A 22,849-nucleotide genomic window follows, 5' to 3' on the forward strand; every position below is an offset into this window, starting at 1 on the left:
GGTAGTATTTGATAGATGCTGGTGAGTAAGGTAATTTATTAGCCTTATAATAGTAAATAAAATTAGTTCCCTACTCCACACCATATAAAAAATTAGTGTAGGGTAATTCAAAAGCTACATGTGAAAGGCAAAATCAATAAAGATTTTAGGAAATAATATACAGTCATCCCTCCATATCCATGGGGCACTAGTTCTAAGACACCCCTCCCAACCATGCTCAAAACCCACAGATGCTCAAGTCTCTTATATAAAATGGAATAGTATTTGCACATAATCTATACACATCCTCCCATATACTTTAATTCATCTCTAGGTTACTTATAGAACTTAGTATTATGGGCTCATGCCTGTAATCCCAGCACTTTGGGAGGCCGAGGCAGGTGGATCACCTGAGGTCAGGAGTTTTGAGACCATCCTGGCCAGTGTGGTGAAACCCCATCTCTACTGAAAATACAAAAATCAACTGGGTGTTGTGGCAGGTGCCTATAATCCCAGCTACTCAGGAGGCTGAGGCAGGAGAACTGCTTGAACCCAGGAGGCGGAGGTAGCAGTGAGCAAAGATCGCACCACTGCACTCCAGCTTGGGTGACAAGAGTGAAACGCCATCTTAAAAAAAAAAAGAATATAATGTTAATGCTATGTAAATAGTTGTTATATTGTATTGTTTAGGGAATAATGACAAGAAAAAGAAGCCTTTATATGTTCAGAACAAATGCAATCATCAATATTTTTTTCCAAATATTTTTGATCCATGATTGGTTGAATCTGCAGATGCAGAACCCATGGATACAGAGGGCAAACTGTAATTGCTCTTCCTGATCTCAGCCCAGGAAATTTTTCCTAAATAAAATGGGGGTTAAAATATAAACCATAAAGGAAAAGACTGATAAATTTATTATCGTTCAACTACATTAAAATCAATTAACTTCTGCATATGCAAAGATTTTATGAAGACATAAGAGATGAATGAGAAGTTTATTCGCACCATCTATAACTGGTAAGTTTATTGTTCAGAACATTTAGAGAATGCCTACAATTCAATAAGAAAAAAACTAATAGCAAGTGGGTAATAGATTTAATGTAACAGGCATTTCACAAAAAAAATTAAAAATACCCAATAAACGTGAAAAAATGTTCAACTAATCATTAACAAGGAAATGCAAATTAAAGACAAAATGAAGTTCATGTTATATCCCCCTTACTGACAAAGATTAAAAGTCTAATAAATCCAGTGTTGGCCAGATGTGAGGTGACCACAACTTTAATTAACCAGTAACAGAAATGTAAATGGATAAAACTAGTCTTTCCTTGGTATTACTGGGGCTTTGGTTCCAGGACATTCCCCTACCCCACAGATACCAAAACCTGAGCATATTCAAGGCCTACAGCTGGCATGAGACTGCTGATATGAAAAAAAGTCAGCCCTCTGTATAAGCAGGTTTCACATCCCTCACATACTGCATTTTCTATCCATGCTTGGTTGCAGGATCCACTGATACAGAGGGCCAACTGTATTTACTAAATAAAATCCAAAATCCATGCATAAGTGGACCCGTACAGTTCAAGCCCATGTTGTTCAAGGATCAACTGCACAAAAGAAACTAAGTTTTGCGTTTCTAGCAAAGTTGAGAATGTACACCCGCCTAGGCCTGAGCAATCACCTCCTCAAATATACCCTACAGCAGGGGTAGGTAAACTATGCCTGCATGTCAAATCCAAGAGACCTACCTTCTGTTTCTGTACAGCCCAAGAGCTAAGAATGATTTTCACATGTTTTAATAGTTTAAAAAACAATCAAAAGAACATTCCCTGACACATGAAAAATTACATTAAATTCAAATTTCAGAGTCCCTAAAGTTTTGTCAGAAACACAATAATCCATTTATGTACTATCTATATTGTTTTTATTTTATTTTATTTTTGAGATGGAGTCTCGCTCTGTCACCCAGGCTGGAGTGCAGTTGTGCAATCCTGGCTCACTGCAACCTCCACCTCCTGGGTTCAAAGGATTCTCCTGCCTCAGCCTCCCAAGTAGCTGGGATTGCAGGTGCCTGCCACCACGCCCAGCTGATTTCTGTATTTTTAGTAGAGATGGGGTTTCGCCACGTTAGCCAGGCTGGTCTCCTGACCTCAGGTGATCCACCCGCCTCAGCCTCCCAAAGTGCTGGGATTACAGGTGTGAGCCACCACACCCGGCCTTATCTGTATTGTTTTTATGCTACAAAGGCAGAGCTGAACTGCTGCAACAGAGACAGTATGACCTACAAAGTCTAAAATGTTTACTATCTGGCCCTTTAGAGAAAAAGTTTGCCGATCTCTGCCCTAGAGACCTACCATAAGAAACACATCTTATACTGAATTGCATACATATTAATTTCTTATATGTTATCAAGAAACAATGCAAGAATAATCATAAAGGATAAATTTGCAATAGAAAAACTAGAAACATCAAGAAATCTATAGACAACACGATGGATTTACTATATACATATATATATGAGTTGGAGTCTTGCTCTGTTGCTCAGGCTAGAATGCAGTGGTGCAATCTTGGCTCACTGTAACCTCCATCTCCCAGGTTCAAGCGATTCCCCTGCCTCAGTTTCCCAAGTAGCTGGGACTACAGGTGTGCAACATCACATCCAGCTAATTTTGTATTTTTTTTAGGGGAGATGGAGTTTCACCATGTTGGCCAGGCTGGTCTCGAACTCCTGACCTCAAGTGATCTGCCCATCTCAGCTTCCCGAAGTGCTGGGATTACAGGTGTGAGCCACCGTGCCCGGCCCAGAAAGAGGTTTAATTGACTCATAGTTCAGCATGGCTGGGGAGGCCTCAGTAAACTTACAATTATGACAGAAGGGGAAGCTGGCATGTCTTACATGGTAGCAGGCAAGAGCACGAAGAGCACATGAAAACTACCATTTATAAAACCATAATACCTCATGAGAATTCACTCGCTGTCACAAGAACAACATGGGGGGAACTGCCCCTATAATCCAATCACTTCCCTTTTGTAGAGACATGAGGACTACAGGTCACTCCCTTGAATGTGGGGATTACAATTCGAGATGAGATTTGGGTGGGAACACAGAGCCAAACCATATCATGTATTATATAAACAACTGAATATGATTCAGCCTTAAAAATGAAGGTAATTGGCTGCGCGTGGTGGCTCATGCCTGTAATCCTGGCATTTTGGAAGGCTGGGGTGGGCAGATCACCTGAGGTCAGGAGTTTGAGACCAGCCTGACCAATGTGGTACAGTCCTGTCTCTACTAAAAATACAAAATTATACCAAAAATACAAAATTAGCCAGGGATGGTGGCACACGCCTGTAATCCTAGATACTCGGGAGGCTGAGGCAGGAGAATCGCTTGAACCTGGGAGGTGGAGGTTGCAGTGAGCCAAGATCCCACCACTGCACTGGAGCCTGGGCAACAAGAGTGAAACTCTGTATCAAAAAAAAAAAAAGGTAATTGTGACTCATGTTACAACATGTGTCAGAATGTTCAACATGGTACCACAAGGTTCAACATGATGAACCTTGAGGATACACTAAAGTATCATTTTTACCTTAAAAATGAATGCAATTCTAACACATGCTACAACATGTATCAGAATGTTCAACATGGTACAAGAAGGTTCAACATGGTTCCACAAGGTACAACATGATGAACCTTGAGGATATGCTAACGTACACACAGTTACTACCATAGTCAAACTCTTAGAAGATAAAACTTCTAAGGTTGCCAGGGGATGAAGAGGGGGTGATGAGGACTTATTGATCAATGGGTACAGAGTTTCAGTTTTGCAGGATGAAAAAGTTCCAGAGATCTGTTGCACAACAATGTGAATATACTTAACACTACTGAACTGCACACTTAAAAATGGCTTAGGTGGTAAATTTTATGGTTTTTTTTTTTGTTTTCTTTTTTGAGACGGAATCTCACTCTCTCGCCCAGGCTCACTGCAAGCTCCGCCTCCCAGGTTCACGCCATTCTCCTGCCTCAGCCTCCCGAGTAGCTGGGACTACAGGTGCCTGCCATCACGTCCGGCTAATTTTTTATATTTTTAGTAGAGACAAAGTTTCACCGTGTTAGCCAGGATGGTCTCGATCTCCTGACCTCGTGATCCGCCCACCTTGACCTCCCAAAGTGCTGGGATTACTGCACCCCGCCCAGAATTTTATGTTTTTTCCACAATTTAAAATAGTTATATATTTATATAATGAATTATCATGCATTGGTGACAAACAAACAAACAAGAACCGCATACAACAATGCAGTAAAATCTCAGAAATACACAATGAGGGCCAGGCATGGTGGCTCACACCCGTGATCCCAGCATTTGCGAGGCAGAGGCGGACGGATCAAGAGTCCTGGTCAGGAGTTTGAGATCAGCCTTGCCAGCATGGTGAAACCTCGTCTCTACTAAAAATATAAAAATTAGCTAAGTATGGTGGTGGGTGCCTATAGTCCCAGCTACTCGGGATGCTGAGGCAGGAGAATCACTTGAACCCGGGAAGTAGAGATCGCAGTGAGCCGAGATCGCGTCACTGCACTCCAGCCTGGGTGACACAGCGAGACTCTGTCTGGGAAAAAAAAAAAAATGCAATAGGGAATAAAAGCAAGTGGTAACACACAGCATGATTCAAAAACAATACAAAGCTCAAAACCAAGCAAAACTACAAATATTCAATAATTGTGGTAAAGGAAAAGCAAGAAAATAAACACAAAATTCAGGATGATGGCTACCTTTTTGGAGAGGTGGCTACTTGTATGAGACTGGGAAATTGGCATCAAGAGCACGAAAATATACATTTTAAAAAGCTAAGTGGTTAAGAGTTTTCATAAAATATATCTTACATTGTAAGTGTATTTTGTGTTTAATAATTTATAAAAAGTTTTCGAAGTATTCCGAGAAATAACCAAGGAGTGAGAAAAACTTTCTTAAACAAGACTGAAAACCCAGATGTCATAAACGATACCAAAATGTTTAAGTGTCAAAAACATTTATTTAGCTCAAGATGACACAAAAAGGGAGTCAAATGAGGGAAATCAGAACTCCTGCCCCCATCAAAAGAACTTTACATTATGCATTCTCAAAGTTAAAAATCCTGAATGAATACAGTGATTGTCTATTATGTATATCTGAATCTTCTTTCAGATGTATGCTTTACTGTGCTTACTGTGACTCACCATAACAGCTATTATTAAAATATAAAACAAGCTTACAACTTGCTATGAAGAAAAAGTAAACTTTTTTTAAAGGGCGAAAGATATTCATTCTTCAACAAATATTTATTACTAGACAATACAGAGAAAGCCAGTCTAAATGTTAAACTTATTAAAAGCTGCTCAAATTCTACAGGAGTTGAGAACATGCAAATTAAAGTTAAGGCTGTGATATTTTACATCCATCAGACTGGGAAATATTAAGAAGAGCTATAATATATACTAATGGATGGGGGAAGGTGTTCTTACTACACTGCTGGTGGAAATGCGAGGTATTAAAGTGCTTTTTTATTTTTTAGAAAGAAGGTCTCTTTCTGTCACCCAGGCTGGCGTGCAGTGGCATAATCATAGTTCACTGTAGCCTTGAACTCCCGGGCTCAAGCAATTTTCCCACCTCAGCCTCTCAAGTAGCTGGGACTACAGGCATGCGCCCCCAGGCCCAACTAATTTTTTCTGTATTTTCTGTAGAGATAGAGTTTCGCCATGTTGCCCAGGCTGGTCTCGAACTCCTGGGTTCAAGCGATCCGCCCACCTCAGTCTCCCGAAGTGGTGGGATTACAGCATGCTTTTTTTTTTTTTAAATCACAGAATCCTTACTCTTTGGAATCTAACCACATATATAAAATGACCAACTTACAAAAACATACATTAAAGGACTTTTAATGTATCATTGTTCATTGTGGCAGGAAAAAACCTTAAACGACATAAATGCCTAAAAACAAAGCAGAAGGTGACTTATTGTGCATTAAAATCACAGAATAGAGAGCTATTCCAGTTGAGGTGAAGGGGTTTTATGAAGTACTCAAGACAGAGAGAAGTGAGGAGGAGAAAAGTGTGTATATGATCCCATTTTTGTTAAATAAGAAAAACTCAAAATCCTGACATACATATATTTGTGTATGTTTATGTATATAATGATGTTATGAGCACTGAAAAACATGGAAGGCTACCTACAAAGCTGTTGACACAAGTTATGAGAGGGGATAGGAACAATGATATGGGAAGGTGAGGCCAAGCCAACAGAAAAGCCAAAATGTTACTCTTAAAAAATCATATATGGGCCAGGCGCAGTAGCTGACACTTGTAATCCCAGACCTTTGGGAGGCCAAGATAGGCAGATCAACTTGAGACCAGGAGCTTGAGACCAGCTTGGCCAACATGGTGAAACCCCGTCTCTATTAAAAATACAAAAAATTAGCCAGGCGTGGTGGCGCACCTGTAGTCCCAGCTACCTGGGAGGCTGAGGAACAGGAATTGCTTGAGCCCAGGAGGCGGAAGCTACAGTGAGCTTAGATCGCACCACTGCACTCCAACCTGGGCAACAGAGCAAGACTCTGTCTCAAAAAAAAAAAAAAAAATCATGTATGATCAGATTCATGCAATTTACATATATGTATTACTGGAAATAGTTAATGCCATGAAGATCCGAACACAGACCTATAGGATAAAATTTTTAAAGCTATTTTATGGCTTAGAATATTTTTTAACAGGGTATTTTATATGCTGTGACAGCAGATTTTATTTTACAAAAATGGCTGCAACAGTATCTTCCATCCATGTGCTTTTCTATAACGTGACCTTCACCCTCCCTCCTCCTATTAAGATGTGGGGTCTATAGCTTCTGAATCCGGGCAAGCTTGTGAACTGCCTGGTGGAAGGGATGCCAAATAACTTTTGAAGCTAGGTCAGAAAAGATGATGCACCAGCATGGGCAACATAGCCAAGACCCATTTCTACAAAAAAAATATACAAATCAGGCGAGTGCAGAGGTGCAGGCCTATAGTTCTAGCTACCTGGGAGGTTGAGGCAGGAGGATCACTTGAGCCCAGGAGTTCGAGGTCAGAGTGAATTATGATAGTCACTACACTACAGCCTGGGTAACAGGATGAGAGCCTGTCTGGAGAAAAATAATAATAATAATATAACTTATGCCTTATTCGCTGAATTATTATTTTGCTTGGATCCCTGAGCCACCATAAAAGTGAGAAGACCTTAAGGCTGCCACACTATGAGGAAGGCAAGGTAACAGACTACGTACAGGTGCTCAAGTCAGCAGTCACAGTCTTTGAGTCCTGTTAGGCAAGGCACCAAACATGAGTGAACAAACTTTCAGATTATTCCAACATCAAGCCATTCAGTCAACTTCAGCCTCCAAATCTTCTCAGTCAAGACCAAAGACATTGTGAGAAAAAAAAAAAAAAACATCCCCAGTATACCCTTTCTGAACACCTGAGCCATTGAATCCTTGAGCTTAATAAAAGTGTTTTACACCATTAATTATGGGGTGATTTGTTAAGTAGCACATACCAGCAATCAGAATGCAAATTCAGAATATATCTTACATAATTTAGAAGGCTCTGGAAAACTACATTAACTGACTTAAAAAGTGACACTAGTGATTAACAATGTCAAATTTCTAGAGTCTGCATAAAATTCACAAAACAACTATAAGAAAACCAGTATTTTCTAAATCAATACTATTTAACATAAGGAGATTTTAAATATGTATATAATTTAATAAATGATTAATAGACATCTATTTCACCCACATGGCTATTAGTAAATGTATTCTAGATAACAAAACTCTATTTTTTTCTCTTATCTTTTCACTGGGAAATGGGTCAGAACCCTGTATTTGGAATCATCTTATATTCAAACATTTACAACATACTTTTACCACCCTCTTATCCTACTGATCAACCTAAACTAAAATTCACATAGAACTTATATCTCCTTTTTAGTGTCAGAGTTTCCTTGATACCACAATTTTATTTATTTATTTATTTTTGAGATGGAGTCTTTTTCTGTTTCTCAGGATGCCAGAGTATGGTGGCACGATCTTGGCTCACTGCAACCTCCGCTTCCAGGGTTCAAGTGATTCTCCTGCCTCAGCCTCCTAAATAGCTGGGATTACAGGTGCCCGCCACCACATCCAGTGAATTTTTTGTATTTTTAGTAGCAACAGGGTTTCACCATGTTGGCTAGGATGGTCTCGAACTCCTGACCTCAAGCGATCCACCCACCTCGGCCTCCCAAAGTGCTGGGATTACAGGCGTGAGCCACTGCGCCTGACTGACACCACAATTTTACTGATAACAATGCTGAAACTGCTGTAAGTTATTGGCAAAAACATAAACCTTTTACCAATACAGAGATAAAACAAAAATCAGTTTAGTTCAGTTTATTCATTTGAAAATTGTATACTAATCACTGATCAGTTTGTTTAATTCAAGAAGAACCTATACCTTTATTTAAGGAGAACTAAAAAATTATTGAGAACTGTGAGGTGTTTTTCAATTAACACCATCTCAATTCTCTACCCATGTTTATATCCCTAAAGAAGACTTTTAGGCTTTGATTTCAACATTTTCATAAAGAAAGTATTCCTTTACAATGTTTGAAGGATCCAAATAATACTTAGCAAAAGACCATGTAAACAAAAATTTTTAAGTAGTTTTTTTTTAAAAAAAGACTCAAATTATCAGTTTTATTTTTTGTTTGTTCCATTTAGAAAAATTTTAATTATATCAGTTCTTTTAAAAATTGAACTGCATTGATAAGGCAGATACATTATAATTCAGACACAAACTGATGCTGATGCTCCACAAGCAGCCACAAAAACTTCAGTCATGGTTAATATACCTAAAACTGTTTCTGAATTACTTTATAAATTACTCCACTATTTCATCGAATAATAATTATTCTTCAAAACCTGTGATACAAGTGAACTAGGGTGAGGTACAGAAACAGGTAATGAAAGATTTGAAAGCAGGGTCTTAGTAGCTAGGTAAATCATTCAAATCCTGATTCCATCACTTAAAAGTGAAATGATGTCTCTAAGCCTTAGTTTGCTCCTTAGTGAAACAGAAACAGTTGTAGTACCTTTGAAAAAAGGTTGTTGCAGCAGACACTATGTACACAATAACAATTCTCTCCCTTTTCCTTACTAAGAGAGCCTCAATTTTATTCTTGACAACAATGGGCTCAGGTAAAGGATTACTATTCCCAGCTTTCTTTGAAGGTAGGATGGCGAATGAGATATAAACCTAAGTACACAGGTAGAGTTTCCAGGAAAGTTCTTCAAGAAGCTGATTCTGTTCAGAAGTGTGCCTTTTGCTCTCCTTCCTCCCTACTCCAGGCTCAAGATACAGCAGCCATCCTAGAACACCACGCTACCTTGAAAATGGAAGTCACACACTAGGGATAAAATCCAGATAGCTGGAAGAGCTTTCTTAATAACCACAGAGTCATATTATCATCTGGGCTTCTTTTATATGAGAAATAAACTCCTTTTCTTTCCTCATTCCTTCCTTATCGTTCCTCCCTCCCTCCCTTCTTCCCTTCCTTCCTTTTATATTTTGAGACAGGGTCTTTCTCTGCAGCTCAGGCTGGAGTGCAATGGCACCATCAGCTCACCGTAACCTCAAATTCTTGGACTCAATCAATCCTCCTGACTCAATCTCCCAAGCAGCTGGGACTACAGGCATGCACCACCACATTCAACTATTTTATGTATTTTTTGCAGAGACAGGGTCTTGCTATGTGCCCAGGCTGGTTTTGAACTCCTGGGTTCATGCAATCCTCTTGCTTCAGCCTCCCAAAGTACTGGAATTACAGGTGTGAGCCACCATGCCCGGCCAAGAAATAAAGTTCTATTGTGTTTCTATTATATATAGTTAAACCTAATATCCTAATTAATATAATTATTATTGGGATTTTTAAAGGGTAGGGCATGGTGACTCATGCTGGTAATCCTAGCAGTTTGGGAGGCAGTGGGAGAAGGACTGCTTGAACCCAGGAGTTTGAAGCCAGTCTCAGCAACATAGCAAGACCCTGCCTCAGTTAAACCAGAAAAAGGGAGAATTTTTAAAAGATAATACATGCAAACTTTTTCACAAGTAAACTAGTACACTGAAAGTAGTCAAAATAATAAGAATAATTTTTAGAATCCAAATAACTGTACTTCATGAACAAATCGGCAATGCTCTTACTTTTCCCCTAAAACTGTCAAGTCTGTTATGTTCAATAAACTTATTCTATCAATAAGAAAAGTAACCATTGCTGAGTGACCAGTTGGTTATCTTAGAGCCATTTAATGAATAAAAATCCTTGACTTAAGGAAGCAACTATCTGAATATATTAAATAAAAACAATCTCCCTATTTTATTTCAACTTCTTTAAAACTTCACATAAACTAGTAATGGTTGAGGGAACATGAATTAAGATCATCTACAGAATCAGTCATTTCCTCTAACACACCATGTATCTTTAAAAATCCACATCACAAATTCTCCTGACACAGGAGAACAAACTTGAAGAACCGTACCTTCTCTTCTCACTTGCATAAAATGTTGAAGTCTTCTTTTAAATCCCTTTCACTGAAGATATTGTACTTTGGAAAGTCAATTCAGATTTTTCATGTTTAAACTAGATTTCTCAATGTCTTCACAAACGGGGTTAGCCTCTGCTAATTTATGTGTGCCAATAATTAGTAAATACTATATTTTGCTGACAGTGATAGGATTATACCACAGTAGGGCAGAATTTGATCTACAAAACAAATATTTGAGGTCCCATATCCCGGTGGTCTTGGGCAATGAGTAGATGGTAGATCTAGCAGGGTAGGTCTGGTAGGTCTAGTGCTACACCAGACATTTTGAGACACTTCCCTGAGATACAGTTAATCTTTTTTTCTAGACATGAATCCCAAGACAAAATGGGAGGGCTAGGATGATCATCTTTGGTATCGGAGCTTTCCAGAATATCATCTGTGTAGCTGTCTGCCCTTATCTCTCCTGGATAGGGGTCTATGTTCCTGAATTCCCCTCACAGAGAGAGGCCAGTATTCCTTCCAAACTAGTCACTTCTCTGCCTCCAGGGCTTTCAACATCCTTTTAATTTAAACTACCAGAAAAGGGGAGATAAAGGGTAACCTTTATTGCACCATTTGCAACTAACATTTGGTATAAAACTTTCTGGTTGGCTGGGTGTGGTGGCTCACTCCTGTAATCCCAGCACTTTGGGAGGCCAAGGCAGGAGGATTGTTTGAGGCCAGGTGTTTAAGACCTGATTGGAAAACATAATAAGACCTAATCTCTACCAAAAAATAAAAAATTAAAAAATTAGCCAGGCATGGTGATCACATCTATAGTCCCAGCTACTCAGATGCTGAGATGGGAGGATCACTTGACCCCAGGAGTTCAAGGTTGTAGTGAGCTATGATCATGCCACTGCATTCCAGCCTAGGCAACTGCAAGACCCTGTCTCTAAAATAAAAACTAAAATACAGAATAAAACATTCTGCTTGTAAATCTAGAGCCTAATAATGTTTAAGGAAGGAGAGCAGAGAAACACCATGTACCAGAAACATAAACCCCAAATGTTGGGTGTAGAACTCCAAGTACAGTAGCCCGGCTACAGGTTTAATACAGATTCCTATTGCCTCTTTAAGAATGTTTTTACTGCAACAACTTTAACAATCCATCAGATTAAAACCTTCATTAGAAAGGTATATGATTCATTTCTAATACCAATATACACACTTGAGCAAAGGCATATCATCCAAAATAGGTATTCGAACATTATTTGGCAAAAGTGAGTAGTGACAGAGGCATGCCTTCCAAGAGGTATGTTTTACTGTCTGGCCTGGTTTCCCTGACCACAGATAATTGGTTCAAAGATGAACATGAGATTCAAGCTGGCCCAATCATAATCTTTCTCCAAACAACTTGAAATTTAGAATGGATATACAGAAAGACTAAAAATCGTGGGAATATAACTGCTTTCTGGCAGCACTTGTAGAGAACAGACATGATCTCCTTTTGCTGAGTACCCTGCAGGAAATTCATTTTATCTTATATTTTATGAAATATCCTAGTATATATCTAAAATGATTCTTCTGGATAAGCTAGCTAAATTCTATTTTTGATTGCCTAAAACAAAAAAGACACACAATAACTAAATCCACTGAAGATCAGGAGATATAGTTACCTCTCAATATCAAATAACATAAAGTCAGATGGTAGTCTAAAAATATTATCATTCTAAAATATTAAACTAATTACAAAGAGAAAGAAAGTACAGATCCTACTGGTAGAAGTAAATTTTTTTTTTAAAAGTACATTCCCTTAATTCAAGAACTCTAGTTGACAAAATTTATCTTTCATAAAAAAGCACAAAAATATCCTTTGATAATTAATCAATTCTATTCTTGGAATTTATTCTACAGAATGCTTCAACAAGTATACAAAGATGTGTATGGGAATACATATTCAATGTTCTTAATAATAATGCAAAATTGAAAATAAATTACACATGTATAAAAGAAGCTAGTTAAATTATAGTACAGCAGGTCCTCTAATAACATTTCATTCAATGTTATTTTGCTGTAGCACTGAAGAGAGAAACAAAGGCCAGGCGCTGTGGCTCACGCCTGTAATCCCAGGACTTTGGGAGGCCAAGGCAGGTGGATCACTTGAGGTCAGGAGTTTGAGAACAGCCTGGCCAACATGGTAAAACCCCATCTCTACCAAAAATATAAAAAATTAGCTAGGAGTGGTGACGTGTGCCTGTAGTCCCAGTGACTCAGGAGGCTGACACAGGAGAATCACTTGAACCTGTGAGGCAGAGGTTGCAGTGAGCCTAGATCATGCCACTTCACTCAAGCCTGGGTGACAAAGCAAGGCTCCATCTCAAAAAAAGAGAGAAAAAAAATGACTCCAAGCCAGGGCTATTATTTATGTGGAGTTTGTATATTCTCTCCATGTCTGCCTGAGTTTTCTCCAGATGTTCTAGACTCCTCCCACATCCCAAAGATGTGCACATTAGGTTAATTAGCGTGTCTAAATTGTCCCAGTCTGAGTGAGCATGGGTGTGTGTGTGTGAAGCACGCTGTGATGGGATGGCATCCTGTCCAGGACTGGTTCCTGCCTTGTGCCCTGAGGCTGCCAGGATAGGCTTCGGCCACCCATGACCCTGAATTGGAATAAGGGGATTGGAAAATGAACGAATGAATACAAATTATTGTAATAAAATTCATAAAATATATAATCAGCACAGAAAAGTACATAAATGATGCACTCAGTGAGCCCATCATGTTTATTATTGTTTGTTTCTGAACTGCATGGTGGTAGGAGGTGCTCTTGACAATGTTTGCTTTGCAAACATTTATTCCTTAAGTTAACCAACCACCACTACAAGCACCATCACTCGCTGATTCACCAAAAACTGGGTAAATAATTATCTTACTTGTTTTTATTAATCTTTCTTGTATGCATGTATAGCTCACATTTATTTCAATGTTTAATATTAGAAGTGTTTCAGATCTTTATTTAGAAGTTTGATGGTGTTTTTGTGACTAAAAATATGCCACAGGAACTTAACTCTTACTTCTATCAATTTAAACTTATAGTAAAATTGGTTTCATTATATGTCATTTCACCTAAAGTCACAATTTCCAAGAACATATCAACAACATTTAGTGAGAACTTATTATACAGCCATACAATAAAATACTGAGTAGCCATTAAAAAGGGTGCAACAGATCTATATCCATTGACACAGAAAGATGTCTACGCAGTTGAATGAAAAAAAGCAAGAACGGTATCTATGATTCCTACACACATATATAAATCTCCATACACCATGTATAGATATATACACTCATAGAAAAAAGTCTGGAAAGATATATATGTTAAACTTTTAAAACTGGTTATCTTTGGAGAATGGTAATGACAAAGGCTTTTACTTTCTATTTTATTCATTTCTGTATTGTAAAATTGAATGTATTACTTTTATAATCATAAAAAACAAATTATTTCTAAAAATACGATAACACAAAAAGAATTTTAAAAGAAAATAAAAGACCTTAAACCAAGTAGAAACCCTTAATAGTGGTAAGTATAATCTTCCATATAGATATGAAGTATGGCTATATTTTAATATGATAACTACGAGAATAAAATATTTATTGAAAAAAAGAATAAGATTCTTACAATTCAGATTAACCTGCTAAAAGAACAGTATGTGATGAGATCTAGACTAAATCAGATTGAACCATCACATAAATCAGCCGTAACTAAACACTGTAATAGTTAAATACCACATCTAGATTAACATTCATTTTCTATCTAAAGACATGATTGTTTTTTCTCAAATGGTACTTACAGTTCTCTACAATTTCATCAAAAACTGCACCACTTTTTTGTTCAAACTGGAAAAGCAAAAAAGGAAAGAGAAAAGTAACATTACCATCATATCTTCTATCATACATTCGTTTGGTATCCCTCCGTATTCCCCAAGGAGCTGTAATTTTCAACCCAAATGACAAGTGCACAATATAAACAAAAACATTGCCAAATAGAGTAAAATAAAATTTAGGATGAACCAAAGTAGTTCTCAGACCAAAGCCCCAAACCAAAAACTAAGAGATAAATCACATCCTCTCACTATAAACAACTACTTATTTTTTAATCATTCATGTCACAAAAGAGATGATCATATATATTTTAATAACAGTAAACACAGCTAACACTTCATAAGAACTTACTAACACCAAGAACTGACTATGTAAAACTTCCCATCAAAACTGAATAGAAAAATTAACAGCTTTTGCTCTTAAGCTAAAGCCAGAAACATGCTGCTCTTAAATTGAAAGTGAGGCCTGTTATAGGGATGGTTCCTACTGAGTACGTTAGTGCCTAAGACAGAAGTAGAGCCATGTCAGAGGTAATTTCAGATCTTTAAACACACAGGGAAAAGAAAGCAAAGCACCGGTAACTCCACCAAAGAACTAAAGAAAATGGCACACTTCACTCTGAGTCTCTGAAGGCCTCCTTACTTTGGAGGTTCCTGCTTCCCTGCCTGTTACTCATCAATGAGACAAGAACACAAGAAATGCTGCTTCTTGATAAACCTTGCCTACTGTAAGAAGCCAGAATCAGCCACCCCATTCAAGGGAGAGACTTTTAAGGAAAAAAGAACTACCTAGCTACCTACATAACTGTAGAGGAAACACAACAGCTAGCTATAGTAATCAGTAGTATCTGATATTCATAAATATGAAGAGAAAATAAAAGATCCCAGGTTTCCAAAAGAAACCTATGTGGAAGAGAAAGTTCAAGGTAAACAAACAGAACCACTACTCCAGAAGGAAACAAGTAACTTATAAAAAAGCAACTTCTTGGCTGGGCCCAGTGGCTCACACCTGTAATCCCAGCACTTTGGGAGGCTGAGGTGGGCGGATCACAAGGTCAGGAGATCGAGACCATCCTGGCCAACATGGTGAAACCTCATCTCTAGACAAAAAGTTGGAAAAGATAATTTATGTGACATGGAGGATTGAAGCACTAAGTCTAACAGCAATATCAAAGGTACCCCCAAAGAAGAAAATAATGGTGAAAGGGATAACAGAAAAAAATTTCCCTGAACTGAAGATATAAATACCATATCTGAGATTGAATGGGCCCACTAAATACCAAAGAAATAACAAAAAAAAAGGATACATCCTGGTAAAATATATCAGAATTCCAAAGAAAACAAAAGGAGCAATTTTTTTAAATGATAGTGCAGGTAATTTATAAACACATTTAACTTGAAATTCAACTATGTAAACATTGGAAAGTAAAGGAAAGCAAACAAATAGTGAAGGTCACTCCACCTACCATTCCAGTCAATGAGCTAGGCTCTAGAATGAAAGGGAAATGGGAAATGAAAAATGTCACTCTGGGCCAGGTGTGGTGACTCACGCCTGTAATCCCAGCACTTTGGGAGGCCGAGACGGGTGGATCATGAGGTCAGGAAATCGAGACCATCCTGGCTAATTATGGTGAAACCCCGTCTCTACTAAAAATACAAAAAAATTAGCCGGACATGGTGGTGGGCGCCTGTAGTCCCAGCTACTCAGGAGGCTGAGGCAGGAGAATGAGGAGAATGGCGTGAACCTGGGAGACGGAGCTTGCAGTGAGCCAAGATCGTGCCACTGCACTCCAGCCTGGGCAACAGAGCGAGACTCCGTCTCAAAACAAACAAACAAACAAACAAAAAAAACAAAGAAAAATGTCACTCTGTAAGCCAAAGAATCAAAGCATCTGCCTACACTGAGAGGAATCCCATTGTTTAATAACAGTTTGTTTTTGAACAATACTGTCCCAAGGCCCGATGCTATTATTCCTTCTCATCTTATACAATATTTCTCATGATTCTCTATCCCCCTAGAGCTACTGCTCATTCTTCTCTTCCCCTTGACAGCAGAACTCTTCAAAGGAGTCGTCTAGCCAGGTGCAGTGGCTCACACCTGTAATCCCAGCACTCTGGGAGGCCGAGGTGGGCGGATCACCTGAGGTCAGGAGTTCAAGACCAGCCTGGCCAACATGGCAAAAACCCATCTCTACTGAAAATACAAAAATTAGCTGGGCGTGGTGGCGGGCACCTGTAATCCCAGCTACTTGGGAGGCTGTGAGGCAGGAGAATCACTTGAACTCAGGAGGTGGAGGTTGCAGTGAGCCGAGATTGTCCCACTGCACTCCAGCCTAGGGGACAAAGCATGATTCCGTCTCAAAAACAAAAACAAAAACAAAACAAAAAAGCCAGGCGTGGTGACTCATGCCTGTAATCCTAGCACTTTGGGAGGCCGAGGCAGGTGGATCGCAAGGTCAGGAGTTCAAGACCAGCCTGGCCAACATGGTGAAACCCCATCTCTACTAAAGATACAAAAAAATTAGCCGGGCATGGTGGCACACACCTGTAATCCCAGCTACTTGGGAGGCTGAGGCAGGAGAATCGCTTGAACCTGGGAGGCGGAGGTTACAGTGAGCCGAGATCACGCCATTGCACTCCAGCCTGGGCAACAGGGCAAGACTACATCTAAAAACCAAAACCAAAACAAAAACAAAGTTGTCTATACATGCTGCCTACGACACCTGTCTCTTGAACCCACTTCAGTAAGGCTTCTGCCTGCACTATTTCTACTGAAACTTTTCTCGTCAAGGTCATAAGCGACCTCCACACTGCTAAACCCAATGATCTATTCTCACTCCTAAAGGAAAAAAGAGAACTAGAAGATGACAACCATTTAAGGTGAAAAAATTTGGATCACAATCACTACTTCACATCAACATTAATCCCAGATAAGTTAAAAATAAACTGAAAAAAAAAAAGCCCTAGAAGATAGAAAAGTCTTTTAACCAGAAAAAGAAATCTTCATGAAAAAGATTTTAAAGTTTGACTATATTTCTAAAAAATTGTTTGGAAAAGCTTAAAGGTAATATGAATGAAAAAGTTGTAGTAGTAGTATAATAATGGTTAATATTCTATGTATAAAGCAATCTTGAACTCAATTAAAGAGTACTATCCCAATAGAAAGTGATCAAAGAACATAAATAAGCACTAAACATTCAATCTTACCCAAAATCAAAATTGAGATACCATTTTCTCTCAGACTGGTAAAGATACAAAATGAAGAGAGACATAGAAATGTCCCTGTTTTTAAAAAACCCAATAGTATATCTTGGAAAATTATACAGAGATCTACTTCATTCTTTCCAGTGGCTGCATAGTCTCTTATTATATTACACTGATGAACATTTTAAGGTTGCCTCCTGCTTTTTTTTTTTTTTTAAATGTAATATTGCAGTTGTCATCTGTATACATACTATATGGCTTAGGTATGTGAGTATATCTGTAGGATCAATTTCTAGAAGTGGGATCACTAGGTTAAAAAAGATCACTAGGTTAAAAAAATTAAATATTTAATTTTTTTTAATTTAATTCCTTCCAACTAAGCTTCATGAGTTGCTGGGATTACAGGAACACACCACCATGCCCAGTTTATGACACTTTTTTTCCAAGTACTTTATATGATTTAATCCAATTTAATCTCCCAAAAATCTCATAAGGTAGGTACTGTTAACACCTCTATTTTATAGGTGAAGAAATGGAGGTACTGAGAGGTTAAGGGGAAGGACACACACACACAAACACACACACACACACACACACACACACACAGCTCTGAAAGTCTCCCAAGAAAAATGTCCAAACTTCTGTGGATATATAAGACTCTCCAAAATCTAGCCCTAATTTCCTCTACAGCTTTATCTTTTCCTGCCTTCACATTCCCATTACATCCCCATCCTGTAAGCAAATGCTCCAGCCATTATAAATAACCTATAGCTGCTCACCCAACCTTTCAGGTAGTTTCAAGCATCTGGGCCATTGTGCACAGTGCTTAAGCTTTTCCAGTCTTAATTCAATAGTAAACATATACTCAGCTTCAAGCTAAAGCTGCAACTCCTCTATGGTACGATAATCTCACACACAACCCACACACACCCAACTTCCCGAACAAAGTAGAATTCACAGCTCTTTCCTAGTGATACTACGACCAATGTGACTATGTAACAACTATAATAACTTTACTCCCAAGTTGGGAATGCTATAAAGAATCAAGTACCCATACAGGTTTCTGAAGCTGTATGAGGTCATATCCCATTCTTTTTGTAGACCAACCTGCTGACAGATAACAGGGGTTATACAAACCTTGAGTTTTAATCCAACTTTGGAGACTAAACACAAAATCAATAAAAAGGAGCGCTTTATATAAAGACCTTTAGAATAATGTTAAAAATTAAAAACAAAAAACAATCTAGTTAGTTTCTTTCAATAGAACCTAAATGAAATCAAGATTATATAAAGGATTAGAAATCCTACACTTCTCAAAGCCAGGGCAGGCAAAAGTGCACCCTGAAGAAAAAAACAAACAAAAGATTATTTTTCTCCTATAACGGTCTCGCAACACAGAACATTTCAGTGACCAGATATGTGGGACTTTTTCATCACACACCAAATATCTAGCAGACACCAACTGTGTGTCCTATAATTCACTTCAATTCTGACACTATCTACCTGGAATTAAGAGTAAGGTCCCACAGTTTGAAGGCTCAGTCCAACAAGGCTGCCTCCCACTTCAGATACCAATCACAAGCCCCAGGCTGTGACCTGACCTTGTAACTGGCCAGCTATATAACTTGGGGTGTGCACAACCCCCACCTCAGGTTCAATTAATTTGCTAAAGCAGCTCATGTATCTCAGGGGAACACATTTACTGGTTTATTATAAAGGATACTACAAAGGATACAGGTGAACAACCTGATGAAAGAGATGCATAGGATGATACATGCTGGGGAGAGGCATGGAGTTCCCGCATCTTCTCTGGGCATGCCACCTTTCCAGCACCTCTGTGTGGTTCAGCAATCCGGAAGTTTTCTGAACCTTGCCTTTGGGGTTTTTATGGAGGCTTCATTATGCAGCCATGATTGAGTAAATCATTGGCACTGCTGCTCAACTCGATGTTTAGCCCTCTAGTCATGTCTTGGTATTTTTGGTGACCAGCCCCATGCTGAAGCTATGGAAAGGCCTGGCCCTAAGCCCAAGTCACTCATTAGTACACAATCCACACTTATCACTTCAGAGATTCCAACAGTTTTACGAGCTGTGTGCCAGAAACCTGGGGCAGAAACCAAATATGTATTTCCTATTATATCACAGTATCACACTAGCCCAAAGAGATTTTTATTTGTTCTGTATTTAGTAGCCTAGCACCTACAACACTGCCTAAAATATAACAAAAACTCAGTCTTTGCTAAATAAAAGAATCATTTCTATTAGTTAATAAGCAGTTTGAAACTTGTTTATTTAAAAAACTTAACCATAGAGTGTACTTTAAATTTTCCAAAACTCCCAAAGTTTCCACCGAAGTTTCAAATAATCTGTATACTTTCAACAGACCACTCCAAATCAAATGTCCAATCCTATTCCTATTCCTTCAACCGCCACAATGAGTAATGTTAGTCTTTCCCTGTTGCTACTCTGATTTGGATGTCCCTTAGTTTTTCAAATGTATTAATCCTGATGATTTTTACAATCATTTTTTTCAAGTTTCTCAATGTGAGAAATTTGTTTTGGAAAAATTTTTTTGAGACGGGTCTTGCTCTGTTGCCCAGGCTGGAATGCAGTAACATGATCATGGCTCACTGCAGCCTCAAACTCCTGAGCTCAAGGGATCCTCCCACCTCAACTCCCAAGTAGCTGGAACTAGAGGTGTGCACAACCACGCCCAGCTAATTTTTTAAAATTTTCTGTAGAGACTGGGTATTGCTATATTGCCCAGGCTGGTCTTGAACTCCTGGCCTCGTGATCTTCTCACCTCAGCCTCCCAAAGTGCTGGGAATGCAAGCATGAGCCACCACACCCAGCGATATTATATTTTTTATACAGGCAGCTACCACGCAGAAATATAAAAACGACTATGCAAGCTGAAACCATGCAAAGCAATCTTAATGATCAAAGAGAAAAATTAAAATTGTTCCATGATCTTTTTTTGTCAAAACACTTGAAACGTTAAAAACTCTGTCAGTTTGGCCAGGCACGGTGGCTCACACCTGTAATCCCAGCATTTTGGGAGGCCGAGGCGGGCTGATCACCTGAGGTCGGGAGTTCGAGACCAGCCTGACCAACATGGAGAAACCCCGTCTCTACTAAAAATACAAAATTAGCTGGCCATGGTGGCCCATGCCTGTAATTCCAGCTACTCAGGAGGCAGGAGAATCACTTGAACCCGGGAGGCGGAGGTTGTGGTGAGCCAACATCATGCCACTGCACTCCACCCTGGGCAACAAGAGCGAAACTCCGTCTCAAAAACAAAAACAAAAACACTGTGTCAGTTTAAATGTGTAGGGAAATGAAAAAATATTGTATAACTAATATTTGCTTACTACGTTATAATTTAAAATGTGAGAATCAAAGGGTTTTATTTATTTGTAAAAAATCTACCAGGAGTATGGCTGGGCACAGTGGTACATGCCTGTAATCCCAGCACTTTGGTATGCCAAGGCAGGTGGATGACTTGAGGTCAGGAGTTCAAGACCGGCCAGGCCAAGATGGTAAAACCCTGTCTCTACTAAAAATACAAAAATTAGCCAGGTGTGGTGGCACATGCCTGTAATCCCAGCTATTTGGGAGGCTGAGGCAGAAGAATCACTTGAACCTGGGAGACGGAGGTTGCAGTGAGCCGAGATTATGCCACTGTACTCCAGCCTGGGTGACAGAGCGAGACTTCGCCTCAAATTAAAAAACAAAAAAACAAAAAACCCTACCAGGAGTAGACAGTGCCTGCCTTTGTCTTTTCCTATGTAACTTGTGATACAGAATAAGCAACTTTTCCATGCCTTAACAAATTGTCAGCCGGGCACAGTGGCTCACCCCTATAATCCCAGCATTTTGGGAGGCCAAGGTGGGTGGATCACCTGAGGTCAAGAGTTCAAGACTAGCCTGGCCAACATGGTGAAACCCTGTCTCTACTAAAAATACAAAAATTAGCCAGGCATGGTGGCACGTGCCTGTAGTCACAGCTACTCGGGAGGCTGAGGCAGGAGAATCACTTGAACCCGGGAGGCAGAGGTTGCAGTGAGCCAAGGTAGCGCAACCGTACTCCAGCCTGGGCGATAGAGTGAGACTCCGTCTCAAATAAAAAAAAAAAAAAAAAATTGCCATAATCCCTTCTAAATTTGAATTGGCTTCCAAAATTATACCCTTTGCTCTTTCAATCTTTTGAGTATCTCAACGAGTTGTGTTACTGTGAAATTTGTGCCAGTATTACTTCCACTACGACATTCGTCTTTTTGTTACAACATTTTCCTCATTTATGTCTTAAGTTTGTCTTCACTGAATTCTTCAGGTGACATATCTACACACTCCCCTTTATGGCCACTTGGAGATCCTATGTCTTTCATTGCATAGGTTAATGATGGGCTGCATTCCAAAAAAGACCTATCCCATCAACATGTTAAATAGCTGATGATCACAATTACCTGCCTTAAGTAATCTCTGAAATCTGGGCACAAATTTCACAGCAGCATCCCTATCTGTTCTAGCATCTTTACCAGAAAACTTATCAACAATCCATGACCATTCTGAAATGATCAAACCAGCCTTTACTGGCAACAAGAAGTCCTTCGGTTGGCTTGTAATTAGTTTTCTTTCAGTGCAACAACTAACTTCAATGATTCAGCCTGAATGCTAGCCAAATTGACTAGGGTCTGTTCTTAATACAATTTATTTAAATTACGTGATAAAGCTATCTATCTATCTATCTATCTATCTATCTATTTATTTATTTATTTTTTGAGACAGAGTTTCGCTCTTGTTGCCCAGGCTGGAGGGCAATGGCGCAATCTCAGCTTACTGCAGCCTCCACCTCCCGGGTTCAAGGGATTCTCTTGGCTCGGCCTCCTGAGTAGTTGGGATTACAGGTTCCGCCTTCACACCTGGCTAATTTTTTGTGTTTTTAGCAGAGACAGGGTTTCACCATGTTGGTCAAGCTGGTCTCGAACTCCAGACCTCAGGCGATCCACCTGCCTCGGGCCTCCCAAAGTGCTGGGATTACAGGCGTGAGCCACCACGCCTGGCTGAAGCACTGTAACTTTTTTTTTTTTTTTTGAGATGAAGTCTCGCTCTTGTCCCCCAGGCTGGAGTGCAATGGCATGATCTCGGCTCACTGCAACCTCCACCTCCCAGGTTCAAGTGATTCTCCTGCCTCAGCCTCCCAAGTAGCTGGGATTACA

General features: G+C 39.2%; 1 protein-coding gene across 9 annotated transcripts in view; it reads right to left on the reverse strand.

The window, feature by feature from the left end:
• The window catches only part of ZMYM4 (zinc finger MYM-type containing 4), a 154,711-nt gene that overhangs the window by 82,999 nt on the left and 48,863 nt on the right, over window positions 1–22,849 (reverse strand). For 8 of the 9 annotated variants that reach the window (XM_034961047.3, XM_034961045.3, XM_055095491.2 and 5 more), the window contains one exon: window positions 14,397–14,442. The exons of the other annotated variant lie outside the window; for it this stretch is intronic. In XM_034961047.3, the coding sequence (XP_034816938.1) occupies window positions 14,397–14,442 (46 nt within the window). The remainder of the gene's footprint in view (window positions 1–14,396; window positions 14,443–22,849) is intronic. 9 annotated transcript variants of the gene reach the window in all.

This window comes from Pan paniscus, chromosome 1 (genome assembly GCF_029289425.2).
Source record: "Pan paniscus chromosome 1, NHGRI_mPanPan1-v2.0_pri, whole genome shotgun sequence".
NCBI lineage: Eukaryota > Metazoa > Chordata > Mammalia > Primates > Hominidae > Pan > Pan paniscus.